The sequence below is a fragment of the Erpetoichthys calabaricus genome, chromosome 15, assembly GCF_900747795.2.
Source record: "Erpetoichthys calabaricus chromosome 15, fErpCal1.3, whole genome shotgun sequence".
NCBI lineage: Eukaryota > Metazoa > Chordata > Cladistia > Polypteriformes > Polypteridae > Erpetoichthys > Erpetoichthys calabaricus.
In genome coordinates, this window is record NC_041408.2 from 51,173,930 (window position 1) to 51,188,919 (window position 14,990).

Here is a 14,990-nt window from a genome sequence, read left to right on the forward strand (position 1 = left end):
TCATTAGACCAAATGCCCCTTTTAACACAACGAAGTATATTATGTCCAAAAAATATTACTGTTGATCACATTAATAACCAGGTCATTTCATTACTTCCTGGAGAGTCACACCTCTTTCTAAGCTCTGACAAACTTGACTCTGATGACGACAATGACCATCTTAATTTCCCCTTAGCATATTTGAACACTATTAACCCAGCCGGATTACCACAACACAGTCATAGCCTTAAAAACAGAACAATAATCATGCTATTAAGAAACTTTAACACTAAACAGGGTTTATGCAATGGTACACGTTTAGTCGTCTACACCATAACACACAATGTTATTCAAGCAACAGTTCTTACAGGATCACATGCTAACAATACTGTTCTAATTCCTAAAATTGACCTTACAAGTTCTGACCTGGAATTACCTTTTACACTTAAACGGAAACAATTCCCCATTAAACCTGCCTTTGCCATGACCATCAACAAATCACAAGGACAAACCATGCACAAGGTTGGCATCTACCTATCTGAGCCCGTTTTTGGACATGGACAACTTTAGGTGGCCTTCTCACAACTTCGACGTTCATCTGACGTTAAAGTTAAGGTCATAAATGCTCCATGCCAAGGAAAACTCATTCAAGGACAAGACACCATCTTTACTACTAATGTTGTTTACAAAGAAATTTTCCAATAAACCTTTACACTGTGCCAAACACTTTATTGTTTGCTTCCTATCTGCGTCATCTACACCTTCACACTATGCTATATCTCATTCATTCATCACGCTCTTTGTAATTTCCCAACACCAGGGGTTGGCGAGCGAAGCGAGCAGGGGGCGGAGCCCCCTAGTGTAAGATATAAAGTGGTGAGACAGCTCTAGATAGAACCCATTATCATAAAGAATGCACAAGAGGAATTCTATCATCATTTCCTTCCAGTAACTATTAATGTTTTCATGAAACACATTTTTTAACCATGTCTAGTCAAATGCTTGTTATTTACATTATAGTACGTTCAGAAAGTATTCAGATCCTTTTCCTTTCTGCATACTTTATTGTGTTGTAGATATAATTTGAATTGGATAAAGTGGCCGTATTGCCCATCAATCTACCCACAGTAACCCATAAGTGACAAAGTGAAAACATATTTTTAAAAAGTCCTGCAAAAACTAAAATATCTCATTCATATAAGTATTCAGACCCTTAATTCGGTACTTTGTAGAAGCCCTATTGGCTAGTGATGTGCAATGAACGAACAAACTAGTTATTTTGTACTTGTCTTGGTCTCTGAACAAACACACTGGTACAATGATATTAAAGAATGAATCCTACATTTAATATTGCATTCTGAGACAGTCCAGAGGTATCATCTCAACTTCACTTAAATGGCTGCTGTCTTCGGGTAATAATAGCCTATCAGTGAACTGTTTCAGCAAAATGGTCATGATGACAACTAAACAATGACTGACTTGGTAGATGACACCGAGCATCTCCGATTGATTGGTTCACTCTCACAAGCTTAGCACACCTTGATTTGGACACTTTATTCTGTTCTCCCTGGTAGATCATCTCAAACTCCATTAAATTTGATGGGAGGCACCTGTAAACTGCCATCTTTTGGTCTCTCCACACATGCTCTATGGGTTTAAGTCTGTGTTTTGGCTGGGCAATTCAAGAATATTCAAACTTGTTCCAAAGGCACCCCAGTGTTGTCTTGGCTATATTAATCAGGTTATTGCTATCTCCTCATTCTGAGGTTGCTTTCACTCTGGAGGAGGACTTTTTGTCAAGTAACTCTCTGTATTTGGCTGCATTCATACTTCACTCAATCCTGACCAGTCTCCCTGGCCCTGCTACTGAGGAGCATGATGTTGCCACCACTCTAGAGATAGTATTAGGCAGGTGATTAGCAGTCCCTGGACTTAATGCAGACATAATGCTTAGAGTTCTGCACAAAGGGTTCAGTTTTTCTTTCATCAGACCAGAGAGTCTCCTGCTCTCTGTGTCTTTCAAACTATCATATGCCTTTTACTCCAGAGTGACTTCCATCTAGCCACTCAACCATAAACGCCAGACTGATGGAGTGCTGCCGAGATAGCCATCATTCCAAAACATTTTCCTATTATCAGGAAAGAAATTTAGAAGCTCTGATAGAGTCACCACTTGGTAATTGGTCACCTCCCTGACTGAGACTCTTCTTTTCTGGTTACAGTTTGGCCGGTACGCCAACTCTAGGAAGAGTCCTTGTTGTTCCAAACATCTTTCACAATTATTGAGGCCTCTGATCTTCTAGGAATCCTCAAAGCTCCTAAAATGGTTTTATCCACTTGCCCTTATTTATGCCTCACCACAATTTGATTACGGATATCTACAGAGAGTTCCTTGGACTCTGTGACTTGGTTTCTGTCATGACAGAATGCAGAGTGAATCATGGGATCTTATATACACGGGTACACATGCGTCTTTCTAAATGATATCCAATCAGTTCAGTTTAGCACAGGTAGATTCCAAACACATTTTAGACACACCTTAAGGATTAATAAAGCAGACAGGATGCACTTGACCACAATCTGAATTGCCACAGAAAAGGGTCTAAACATTTCTATAAAGGAGAGATTTCAATTTCTGATTTTTAACAAATTAGCAAATCTTTCTGAAAACATGTTTGCAGTTTTAGTATTAAGGGCTACTGAGTATAAACTAATGACAAAAAATGGCAAATTTACCCATTTAAAATTAAATAAAGGGTTCTGAATACTATCTGAATCCACTGAATTTACGTGCAAGTAACGTGATCTCAAATTAATATTTTACTTACATTTTTAAATATTGGAAGAGCTGTTCTTTCAAATGATGCTAAATCCACCACATATTGTCCAACTCTGTACTCGCGTCTCCCAGCAGATGAACTTGATGAAGGTCTAAAAATCAACATTATTAACAAACTATATGTCTTAAATACTTTAAAATGAAAAACAAAATAATTTAAAGCAATGTGTACCCCACTCTGGACAGACATCCTCGCTTCCCTGACAAAGTGACCACGTCAAATCCTATTCTTCTTCCACTCTCCCTGACTTCTTCAGTGTAGAATCCATCCAAAGGAACTCCAGAACCTTTTAAAATGTCAACAGTTTTCTGAATTAAGGTGGTCTTCCCAACCCCTAAAAACATTCAGAGACACTTGTTTTATTATCCTGACACAGTGCACTCTGGAAGTGTCATTAAGAAAAGTGCAATTTAACTCACAGCTGGTGACCTGGTCCATTAGTAATAGTTGATGAAGATTTTATTAAATTAATATTCACACATATTGATATTTTACTGAAAACGTATTTATCTCCATTGGTACCTGCCAGAATTTTCTGGGAAACAGAACAAATAATCACTTGTGTTTCACATAAGGGCAACAGAAGTAATCAGCTATTCACCCAAAAATCAATGACCAATGTGCAAAATCCGTACTGCAGACAGAATTTAATCTTCTGACCGCAACCGAAACAGAACAACCTAACCACATCAGGAACATGGAAAGAAGGCCATTCATAACAAGCAAGTGGAATGCTATCAATAATTTAACGGGTTTAGCAGGACAAACAGAGTGTCCCCGGAAGCAAGTAGCAATTTCCATAACAGGACAGACCTGTGGCACCACTGGTTTAGTATTGAGGAAGTGGAAGAATCCTTAGGATTTGAGTTATGCTCATTTATACAATAACAGCTGCATTATTTCATGCCATGACTTTCTCAAAGCTCCCACATGAAAGAGTACTTTTATTATTTAAAAAGAGAAAACATACTGTAACTATTCCTCTTTAACTGCCTTATTTGTGGTGTTTTATTTTCCCTAGATAAACAGGAAGGTTTCCAGCCTGAAGACTTCCAGCCAATGAAAAGAATGGAGTTTTGCTTTTCTGCTGCCAGTTGGTCTTGACTTAAAATATGAATACTTTTTATGAAGAATGACTAAAAATTGGAATGGGGCAAAAACATAAAAATGATCAATGTCCAAAATAAAAACAAGCTTAAAACTTGAAGCCAGGATGCTGGATGTGTGAGGCAGCAGTGCCAATCACAGTGCAACCCAAATATAGAAGTGTATATACAGTGTACACACATATAAACACTAACAGTCAAACACACCCAAAAATGTTCATGTTTTTGATAAAACTGATAACTTTTTAATGATAACATTAAATTGATTTAAAAATACAATCAAGACATGACTAGTGTTGCTAATGGTTATTCCTGCTTAAAGTGACTAATTTAAGGTTAGCGTTAGGATTATTTAACTTTGGGAAAATGAAAGTATAACTCTCCGGGATTAGGATTATTTTTAATGAGTCACTTTAAATGCTAACTGGTTATTAGTGGAACCTTTGTAATTGCATTAGCACTGCTGAGACCTGTTCTTCTGTTCATTTAAGAATGCAAGTTACTGGCATTCCTATAGTTCAGTTCTGGGTTCAAAAATGGCCAAAATTAAACAGCTTTCTCAAGGGACATGTCAGTCTAATGATTTGCTTCTTTTTGTTTTTACTTTTTGTGGTGTCTTCTACTACTGCAGCTTATACAATGGGGGAAATAAGCATTTGACCCCCTGCTGAATTTGTAAGTTTGCTCACTTATAATCTGTGGGAGCCAGAACTCTGACTGGGTTGTAGGGGGTCAAATACTTATTTCTCTCAATGACATGTAAATCAATTTATAACTTAAGCAATGTGTTTTTTCTGGATTTTTGGTTGATATTCTGTCTCTCTCCATTAAAATGAAATTACCATAAAATTAGAGACTATTCATTTCTTTGTAAGTGAGCAAATTTACAAATTCAGCAGGGGATCAAATATTTAGTTCACCCATTGTAGTTTTATGCTTTTTACTACCTAACAAGTTTGTAATTGTCATGCACGACAGGGTCAATATAACATTAATACATTTAGCTCACACTGTTAATCCAACACAACTAAAAAAAACTATAGTACAAATATTTCATAGTTGTGTTGGATGTACAGACCGATAGATGAAATGACTTACTCATGATCAGACAGGCGTCAGTGGAGGGAGCTGAAGTAGTAACCTTGTGTTTTATAATCTAATGCTTTAGTCACAAGGCAACATTGTCCCAGTCATAACACTAATGCTCCCGGTTTTTAGTCAAATAGTTAGTTTAATTCCTCCACTTAGTTAAAATATGGTATAATTATATCTGTGTTCAATTCAGAATTGTCCCAAACCTTGAGCAGTTAATTAAAATGTGGTATTATTATACCTATGTTCAATTCAGAATTGTCCTATAAATTATTAAAGTTTTCTACAATTATAAAAATTACCAAAGATTTTACATTATTGGCTGAGGGATGTAGATTTGTCCTCTAGTGCTTGTCAGAATTTTGTTTTATTGTTTTTAAAGGTAAGTTTTTCAAGTAGCCACTTGAATATGAACAGTGCAAAGTAAAAATCAAAACAAACAATGTTGCTATAAATCATGCTGTCATTTGTACCTCTGAATTTCTCACTCTTAAACTGCTATTGAAAACAAATATTATTTTGTCTAAACTTTTTTTTGCCCATGTGTATTGAACTTACACATCCCATGTCTAGGATATGGGCACAGGTACTGCCTCTGTGAAGTCTGAAGATCTTCTTGTTTCCATTTCAGTGTATTTCTGACATCTTTAGGATGATTGTGTTAGACCATCTGGTGATCTAATTAATAATATAATTATATATAAATGTCTAGGCATGGAAGTGTGTGTGTCTGTCTGTCCGGCCCGGAAATGAGAGGTGGAATTGGGATAAGGGCTCCACCTCCGAGGAAACAGAAACTCACTTAGCCGCTAATAATATAAGTGAGGTGAGAGCGTCAGCAAAACGAAACCTCCTAGGACAGAGATGCCCAGAGTAGTTTCTTTCAATTACCTGACATCTCTACATTTCGATTTTTTTTTTTTTTGAGGATTTCAATAGTTTCTAGGACCCCAGGCTTTTTACAGCACAGGCTTACACAGCTAGTATATAATATACGTGAAAAGAACTAGCAAGCTCCTTGGGCTGAATGCCCTGTTCTTGTCACAGTTGCTTCAATGTTCCAACTATCTCTTATATATATTTCTCTTCTGGTTTGTCCTGCTTCCTCTTCAAAAGCGGTCCCGCCCACAAGCAGCCGACACGGCATTTCTCAATTCCTATTTGTCCTCTTCGAAACCCTTACCCATGCTGTCTGCGGCTCCTCTTCAAAACCGGTCCCGCCCACACGGCACTTCTCGATTCCTATTCCTGCTCCTTCAAACCCTTCTCCACGCTGCCTGAGGCTTCCCATACACCCCCACGCCACTTTCTCGATTCCTATTCCTCCTTCGGACTACTGTACCGCGTTCCCCGCTCATCTCTCATGACCCCATTGGTGTCACGTCATTGCCCTATATCTAGCCTGATTGTGTGACCTTTCACTTCAGCCATGTGTGCACCTGGGAGTCTTTTCCGTAGCCTGCTACAGGAAGGTACTCTGTCGACCATTGGCATTGGTTTCGCTCCTTGCTATTCGTTTCACTCCTTCTTATTTTTGTTATACTACGACAGTTGTTTCCTAAGTCTTTGTTATAAAATGAACAACAGTATCCTTAATTTCCGCCAAATACTGCCTGTTATCTTCTGTGGTTCTCGAGCCCTCACCGTTGCCTCTTCCATCAACAAACACAGACTGTGGAACGAAATGAAAGTCCTAAAACTCACAAAAAATATGAGAGCTCTCGAAAGTGAAAGCTAAAAGACCAATACTGAACGTCACAAACTATGATTCTCTACATATTAACAACAAAGTTCTTGATCTTATACAGGGTGAAAAAGTGACCTTCAAGAGTGTAGATACAGTAGTGTGACGATTCTCATGATCAACTAACGTACCCACAGGAGTTTTTACACACCCTCACACCAACTGGCATGCCTCCCCATATCCGTCATCTGAAGGTGGAAGCTGTAGTTATGCTCCTCCGAAATATTATGCCATCAAAAGATCTTTACAATGGAGCAAGACTCATCGTTACCCGAATACACAGAAATAGTATTGAGTGCAAACTGATCACTATCCAAAATTCTGAAACAATCTTCATTCCCAGGATCTCTCTCCTTTCTTCCGACACCAATCTCCCTTTTAAATTTAAACGCACACAATTCCCACTCAGACTCGCCTTCTCCATGACTATCAACAAGTCCCAAGGACAAACGTTTGCGTTAATCGACAACAACCAGTCTTCAGCCACGGTCAGTTGTACGTGGCTTTTTCTAGGGTTAGATCTTTTGACTCATTATCTGTCGTCTCCACCAAAACACCTATTCACAACTCCGTCTTTCAAGAAGTATTTATTTCTTCTTGATTTCTGAATTCCTTTCTCACCGTTTTCCGTTCCTATTCTTACACCGCTGTATGCTATGGCGGGCGTTGGCTAGTATATATATTTATACTGTATATATATATATATATATATATATATATATACCCTGTATATATACCCTGTATATATACAGTATATACATATATATATATATATATATATATATATATATATATATATATACATACACACACATACATACATATACACATATATGTATACATATATACATATATATGCACACATCACATATACATATACATGACACACACAAACACACGTACTGTATATTATATATATATTAGTGCTGGGCAGCAATTACATTTTTTAATCGCGATTAATTGCAGACAATCACATTGTTATGTGCAAAATTCAATAATGAACTCAAAAATAGTGTATTGCATGTATTTAGTTAGCAAACACTTTAAATGAATAAGGTGCTTTTTAACAGCAGTATTCCCTTTACATAGTAGCAGTTAAAATATTTCTTGTAAATCTTAACTTAAACATTAATGTAATCAAATCAAATATAAAACCAAAGCTATTTGCCACTGCCAGGGCATTAACATTTTATCTAGTTTGTTATAGAAAAACAAGTCACCCTCAGAGTCCAGAGCCACGATCACAACATTATAACAGGAACCTTCCATGTAACAGCAAGTTAGCATTTCTAAATCTGTTTTCTTTTTTATCTGAACAGATACCAGCAGAAACATTTTCTTTTATCAGGGAGTAGCATCAACAGTCTACGATCAGTAGCAACTAGTGCTGGGCGGTATGACCAAAATTCTATATCACGGTATTTTTCAAAATTATACCAGTTTCATGGTATTGGACGGTATTTTTTCCCATGCATGAGTGGATGTTAACCACATTTTCCACTGCAATTACTGGCTAAGAATAACCTAATAATAACTGTCATGAGAATTGTACATTGTACAAAAAAACATTTTAATGTGCACACAAGTATTAATACAGGTTTGCATGGCCCCATAAAGTGATAGTTTTCAAGGGAGTGGCACTAATGAAGAGAAGGAATCACATTGCATGACAGATGCAGTCAAAATATAGAACCTTTTTATTGAACAATGTTTGCAAACAACTTAAACTAAAATTTTGACAACATATTTTCAACCATCCAAACAGGAATTTAGACTTAGTAAAATATCCAGAGGTGCTTGTCAAAAGTTGTATTGCAATGAACATGTCTTAGAAAAAGAATAGTAAATATTTTTTGTAAACCAACTACACTTTCTTAATGTTAACAATCTCTGTCCACTGACATGTTAAAGTGACTTTTTAAACAACTTTACCATCATTAAACTGCATAATATTTAAACTAATAAATAATAACAATAAAATAAATGATAGTGCAACTTCCAGTAATAATACTATTACTTCTAAGACTTCAAGCCCAGGTGCATTGCACAGTACAGTATTCACCAAATTAAAATAAAATAAAAACAAGTGCAAATTGGTGATGACATCTTTACCAACTGAACCATCATTAAGGCAAACTGCATTAATATGGACCTTGCTTCAAGCTAAGCTATATACGTAAATAACAAAACTGCAACTTGCATTTATAATGCTATTTGTGGTATAGCCCTACGGAATCGTATTAGGGCCACGGTGAAGAAAAAAAAATACGGACACAGTGAAGAAAAAAAAAAAACTGTCGCGACATTTCCACTTTATTCTCATAGTTTATTTTGTCATTAAAGTAGAATGTCGCAAACTAAACTTCATCCTAAAATCAATGTTTAATTCACTAGATTTTCCCAAACCCCATCATAAGTTGATGTAGCACATTAAATGCTTTGTGTTAAGTGTTCCCCAACCCAGTTGTTAATCGCTACGCTCTTCTTAAACTGACTTCCTCTTGCACTAAAAGGCAGCGATCGCCGCACAGAATACATTCACTTCATGATATCCCTGCTCTCTGAAAATGTAGAATGCTAAGATAATTTTTCATGATGAATGCATTAAAGCAGGTATTAAACATGCATGGTAGTGTGGCGGTAGTGCTGCTCCCTCGCAGTAAGGGGTACCCAGGTGTATGTTCAGCGTAAAGAACTTTATGGCAGGTGTGACGAGGCTCCAAAAAACTGGATGTATGAATGGGTATCACACAGGTTTAACTTAAAAATTGTGTAAATGTTGGGTTCGTGATCTGGTGGTTGAAGACATGAAAACAGAATTCAATGGATGTTCTTCTGAGTGGGCTTTCTTTATTTCATGCGTGCTGTCTCTCTCTGACGTATTAAACTCCCAGTTCCTATCCTTCCTTTTTCTTTCTCCACATAACCAATTGCCACATGATAAACGTCCTTGTGAAATTAAAAGTAGTTATAAACTTAGACCACGGAGTGTTCAGAACTTTTAAAAAAAATCTTCATTATACATGTTTAATTATGCCGTCCATTCAGGGTTGCGCCCAACCCAGCAAGCATTGTGTGCATGGAAGGAGGAAATCCTGAACGTGGCGCCAGCATATCACCAGCAGGGTTAATATAACATAACAAAACCCGCCATCCTACATGACTTTAAAAGGAAACTGAAGCACGCCGAGTAAACCCACCAGAAAAACATGCAAATTCAAAGCAGGGAACACCCGGGACCCCATTGCTGTGAGGCAGCAGTGCAACCTCCATGCCACCGTGCCCCCACATAATTAACACATGCTTTAATGCATTTCATCATGAAAATGATATCAAGTATTTATCTTAGCATTCTAAATGTTCAGAGAGCAGGAATATCATGAAATTAATGTATTCTGTGTGGTGCCTGCTCCTCCTCTTAGTGCAACAGGAAGTCAGTTTAAGAAGCACATAACATGGCTCCGGGAACACTTAACACAAAGCATTTAATGTGCTACATAACTTATGCCGGGGTTTGAGAAAATCTAGTAAATTAAATATTCATTTTAAGATGAAGTTTAGTTTACAATGTTCTACTTTAATAACAAATTACGAGAATAAAGTCAAAATGTCGACTTTAATCTCGACAAACAGCGAGAATAAAGTAGAAATGTTGACTTTATTCTCGTCATAAGCGTCAAGATTAAAGTGGAAATGTCTCATTTTGCTTGGCTTTTCTCTACATTCATAATGGCTAACACGGTACAACACCCTAGTACATCCAGTAGTATAGAAACAATATTGACACATTTGAACATAAAGGTCCACATCCGACCTTTTAAAACCAAAGTATCTACAGACACGGCACCTTTTTTCGTCAAAAGTTCTTCTGTGTTATCATGTTCAACTTTATCGTCTGCTACAGCTTCAGTTTCAGAACATTCTCTGTCCATTTTCACCGCTCAATACCTCCACCAACGCATGTACTCTGTTGCATGTGTAATTTGTGGTAGCACCAGTGAAAAAACGCCCCCCCTTAAACAGTTTCCCACTGCGCCACATTCCGAATGTTGTTTAGGCTATTTAAACCAGTGTTCCGGTATAAGAAAAGTCCATATCATAACAAAAATAAAAAACGGTTTTTGGTATGAACCGGTATACCGCCCAGCACTAGATGCAAGTATAAATCATACAGTAGCAAATGTTGCAAATCTTACCGAGTGATTCTCTAGCAAACCACATTTTATAGGCATGTTGTTGGTTTAAATAAAACTATCCTGAATTATCTTGGAATTTGCTAATTTATTAAATTGTTGCATTGTTATCACTCTTTAATTTAATATTTTCTTAATCAGTATGCTGCTGCTGGAGTATGTGAATTTCCCCTTGGGATTAATAAAGTATCTATCTATCCATCTATCTATTTAAGAGTTTGTGTATAAAACAGTGCTTAAATTTTTTTTTCCATATTTATTTTAAGTACGGTAGTATTTTTCAGTTACTTGAGAGGAAATGTCACCAAATAAATTTAGAATGTGCAAATGGTAAAGTAAATCAGGTACTTCATGATGTTATCATCCTTTACAGGCCCTTTACTAAAATCCCTCCTAAGATTATAAAGTTTCACCCATTTCTTGTTATACTGGGGGAGTTGTCATTTCTACAAAAACTAAAATTCAAGCGCTGTATTGTATTTTGATACTTACAAATGCCAATACTAGTTATTTAAATGACAGCTGTGTAACTACTTAGTGCATATACCAGTATTTTTAACAAGTTGTTACTATAACTTGCATTGCTTAGAGGTCCACATCAGTGACAGTTTAGACTGGTCCCATAACACTGAAGAACTACTGTATATAAGAAAGCACAGAGGAGACTCTTTTTCTTAGGAGACTGCATTCCTTTAATGTGGACAGTGACATCCTTGACATCCTCATCTCAGTTATAGGGTGCACTCTGGACCCCCTGGAGGTCAAGGCAAAAGACAGAATTAAAACAAATCTGAGTACCATTATGAAGAATGCTACACATCCGCTATGACACACTAACACTGAGGATTTTTAACCAACAAATTATGTGGCGGAAACACAACTGGGGCTCCTTTATACAATTGGTAATACTTTGGCATAATGGACACCTCACTGGGACTGCCAAGACATAGAAAAAAAAAAAGTTTCTTTCCTTCTTTTTAGTCATAGTGGTGTGCCTGTAAAAAGGAAGGCTCAGTTATGGGCCACATTATCAACCCCCTGGAGGTCATTGCAAAGAAGAGAATTTAAACAAAACGGAGTGCCACTGTGAACAATGCTACACATTCTCTCTCTGACACAACACCACTGTGGACTTTCAGCACACAAATCATTCAGCAAAAGTTGGTCAAGAAACTCTTTAGACTGGGTCTCCTTTATACTAACAGGAATATGCCTCCATGATGTCACACTGCACCTCAAACTACCAAGTCCGAGGTTTTCTTTCTTTTCAGTCATTCTGGTGTGTGCTCAAACCATAGCGTGTCAGTTTATTTAATAAGCTTCTGTAAAACACCAAATTCTCCCGGGGTATAAATAAAGTTCTTTTTATTATTACCATTTAACATTTTATATTCTACTCTTTTAACAAAAAGCCACTAAATAGGATTTGTTTTTGCTGTGGTATTGAGTACAGTATTATGAAGCTTCTCTGGTATTGGTATCAAATGCAACAATTCTGGTATCCTGACATGCCTGGTTAGGAGGCTGACTGGCAAAACACAGCATTGTAAATGTCATGGAAGTGAACATTGAGACCGACAATTTACTTCTATAGCACTTTTGTGGTGGGTGCGGCAACGCGCAATCAGCGCATGCTCCCTCCCTATCTCTCTCTCCAGATATTGGACATTTACACATGAAGCTCTGCATCGTTGCCTAACAATATTACTTAACAAAAGCAATGTTTGCCTATGAGTAGAACTACAAATTCCATTTACTGTACAAAAAAAAGTTCATTTCTAAAAAAAGGTAAACAATTATGTCCAAAAACGTATCATCTCACTATATTTCAAATTAGATTGTGTAGTACTAGGGTGTTGTACCGTGTTAGCCATTATGAATGTAGAGAAAAATGTAGAGAAAAGCCAAGCAAAATGACACCTTTTATTGGCTAACTAAAAAGATTACAATATGCAAGCTTTCGAGGCAACTCAGGCCGGGGCCTGAGCTGCCTCGAAAGCTTGCATATTGTAATCTTTTTAGTTAGCCAATAAAAGGTGTCACTTTGCTTGGCTTTTCTCTAATTAGATTGTGGATATTTCCTTTCCAGAGCTATGCGATAATATGCGCAGTAATGAAGTACATTATATCTAATCATAGTGAACAAGCCCATCCATAATTAAAAGGCACTGAGCAGTACATGAAGGAAGAAAGGCCTGCACAACATAAACAACGTTGTAAACTTTTAACAAATAACCTGCGTTACTGCAACATGAATGCTGTCAGTTATTTACGGAGGTGTATTTACCAGGCGGTCCCGTAAGAAACACGTGCTTATACATCTTCCTTGACTACAGGGTTCGCCGCGCCCGCGAGCTTCTTCTCGAGCGTTCACTTCCGCTTTGCTTTTGGAAGCGCGCGACCAGAATGTGTGGCGCACGCGCGAGAATGACACAGAACGCGCGTTCACGTGTGCGCGTGCGTTCTTTCACCCTGCGCTGTTCTCCAACAGCAGCTATACTGTATTACTACTTCTTTCGGCTGTTCCTGTGAGGGGTTGCCACAGCGGATCATCTTTTTCCATTGAATTTTAATTTGGGCGGCAGAGGTTAAAATAATCATTACACTTCTATAAACTTTAGATAAATTAAATATATCATTAATTTAAAAAGTATGTGAATACTAATTTTAACATGACAAAAACTGCTTAATACGTGAAGATCGCAAAAACATAGATGTTTGTAACTTTTTTTAGTTTTCATAGGGCATGGGCTCAAGCTTTCCTGCGACCCTACTCATGTTAAAGCGGTTTTGAAAATGGATGGAATAATCAACTAATTCTTAACCCTTTTTCTTTTCTAAATCACTGTGGTATTTACATTCATACCAATTTTAAAGTGTAATTTTTAAACACAATTATAGTGATGGTAACCTTAAATTAATCGTTATCCTTTATTTGCATTGCATTTGATTAAATACAAACCTTTCTCTGTATCTGTAGAATACATGGCATAATAAAGGTAAGCATGGTGGCACAGTGGTTAGCCCTGCAATCACAGCATTTGTACCACTGATCTGTAATCAGGCCTTTAGTCATTGTTTTATGGAACAAGGGAGTGTACTGAGCATTTGATATTAACACAGTGTCAAAAATACTAACTCAGAGTGGAATAAAATGAAAACTATACTTCAAGTGAAAACAAATACTGTATACAATACTGACAAACACTAGAAAGTTTTTAGGAAATAAGTGACATTGCAAGGGGTGCTTACCCTGTGGCTTGAACATGGATCTTAAAGCCCCAGTGCAGTGACAGGGACACTGGGCTGCAAAAATGGATTCATCCTTCCGATGAGATGTAAAACTGAGGTCCTGACACTCAATGGTCATAAAAGATCCCTGGACATCCTTCATAAAGAGCAGGTGTATCCTGATGCCTAGGCTAAATTGCCCACCCTGGCCTGGTCATTCTGTGTTCCTAATCATTCCCGGTCTCTGATTGGCTCTCTCTGTTACCCCTTCACCATCTGACAGCTCACATGTGCAAAAATGGTTGCCATTGGATGCTACACATTAGTGGTGGTTGAAATGGCTCCCCACTCACTGAAGCATTTTGAGGAGCGAGGAAAAGTGCTATATAAATGTAAAGAATTACTGTTATTGTACTCAAGTATGTCTACTGGATTCAGTAAATGGATGCATGGAACAATGCACTGTGTGCACTGTGGAAACACAGCATAATTTACTGATGTAACCATTTTTTTGGGAAAGTAATACAGTTCCAGGTTTTAAAAATATTTTTAAAATTTACGCAAAAAGTCAAAGTCAATTTAAGTAGCTAGTTGTTGCGATTTTCAAATATCATATACTGTATTTACACACAGTGGTGAAGTAAACAATGCCTCTTCACAGATCCAGTGCTCTAGGTTCATATCCCAGTCCCAGCTGTTACATGTATGGAGTTTACACCTTCTCACCATGTGTGTGTGGGGCTTTTCCTCTCAATTCCTCAATGATATAAGAGTACAAGTACTGGCTAAGATATGCTGGTATCCC

At 37.3% G+C, this 14,990-nt stretch overlaps 1 protein-coding gene across 1 annotated transcript in view; it reads right to left on the reverse strand.

The window, feature by feature from the left end:
* Positions 1–13,368, reverse strand: part of ntpcr (nucleoside-triphosphatase, cancer-related) — a 50,453-nt gene extending 37,085 nt beyond the window's left edge. Inside the window, exons 1-3 of the mRNA XM_028820275.2 lie at positions 13,242–13,368; positions 2,991–3,153; positions 2,808–2,910 (exon numbers count right to left, since the gene is read on the reverse strand). Of these exons, the coding sequence (XP_028676108.1) occupies positions 2,808–2,910; positions 2,991–3,153; positions 13,242–13,275 (300 nt within the window). The 5' untranslated portion in view covers positions 13,276–13,368. The remainder of the gene's footprint in view (positions 1–2,807; positions 2,911–2,990; positions 3,154–13,241) is intronic.
* Positions 13,369–14,990: the final 1,622 nt, after the last annotated feature.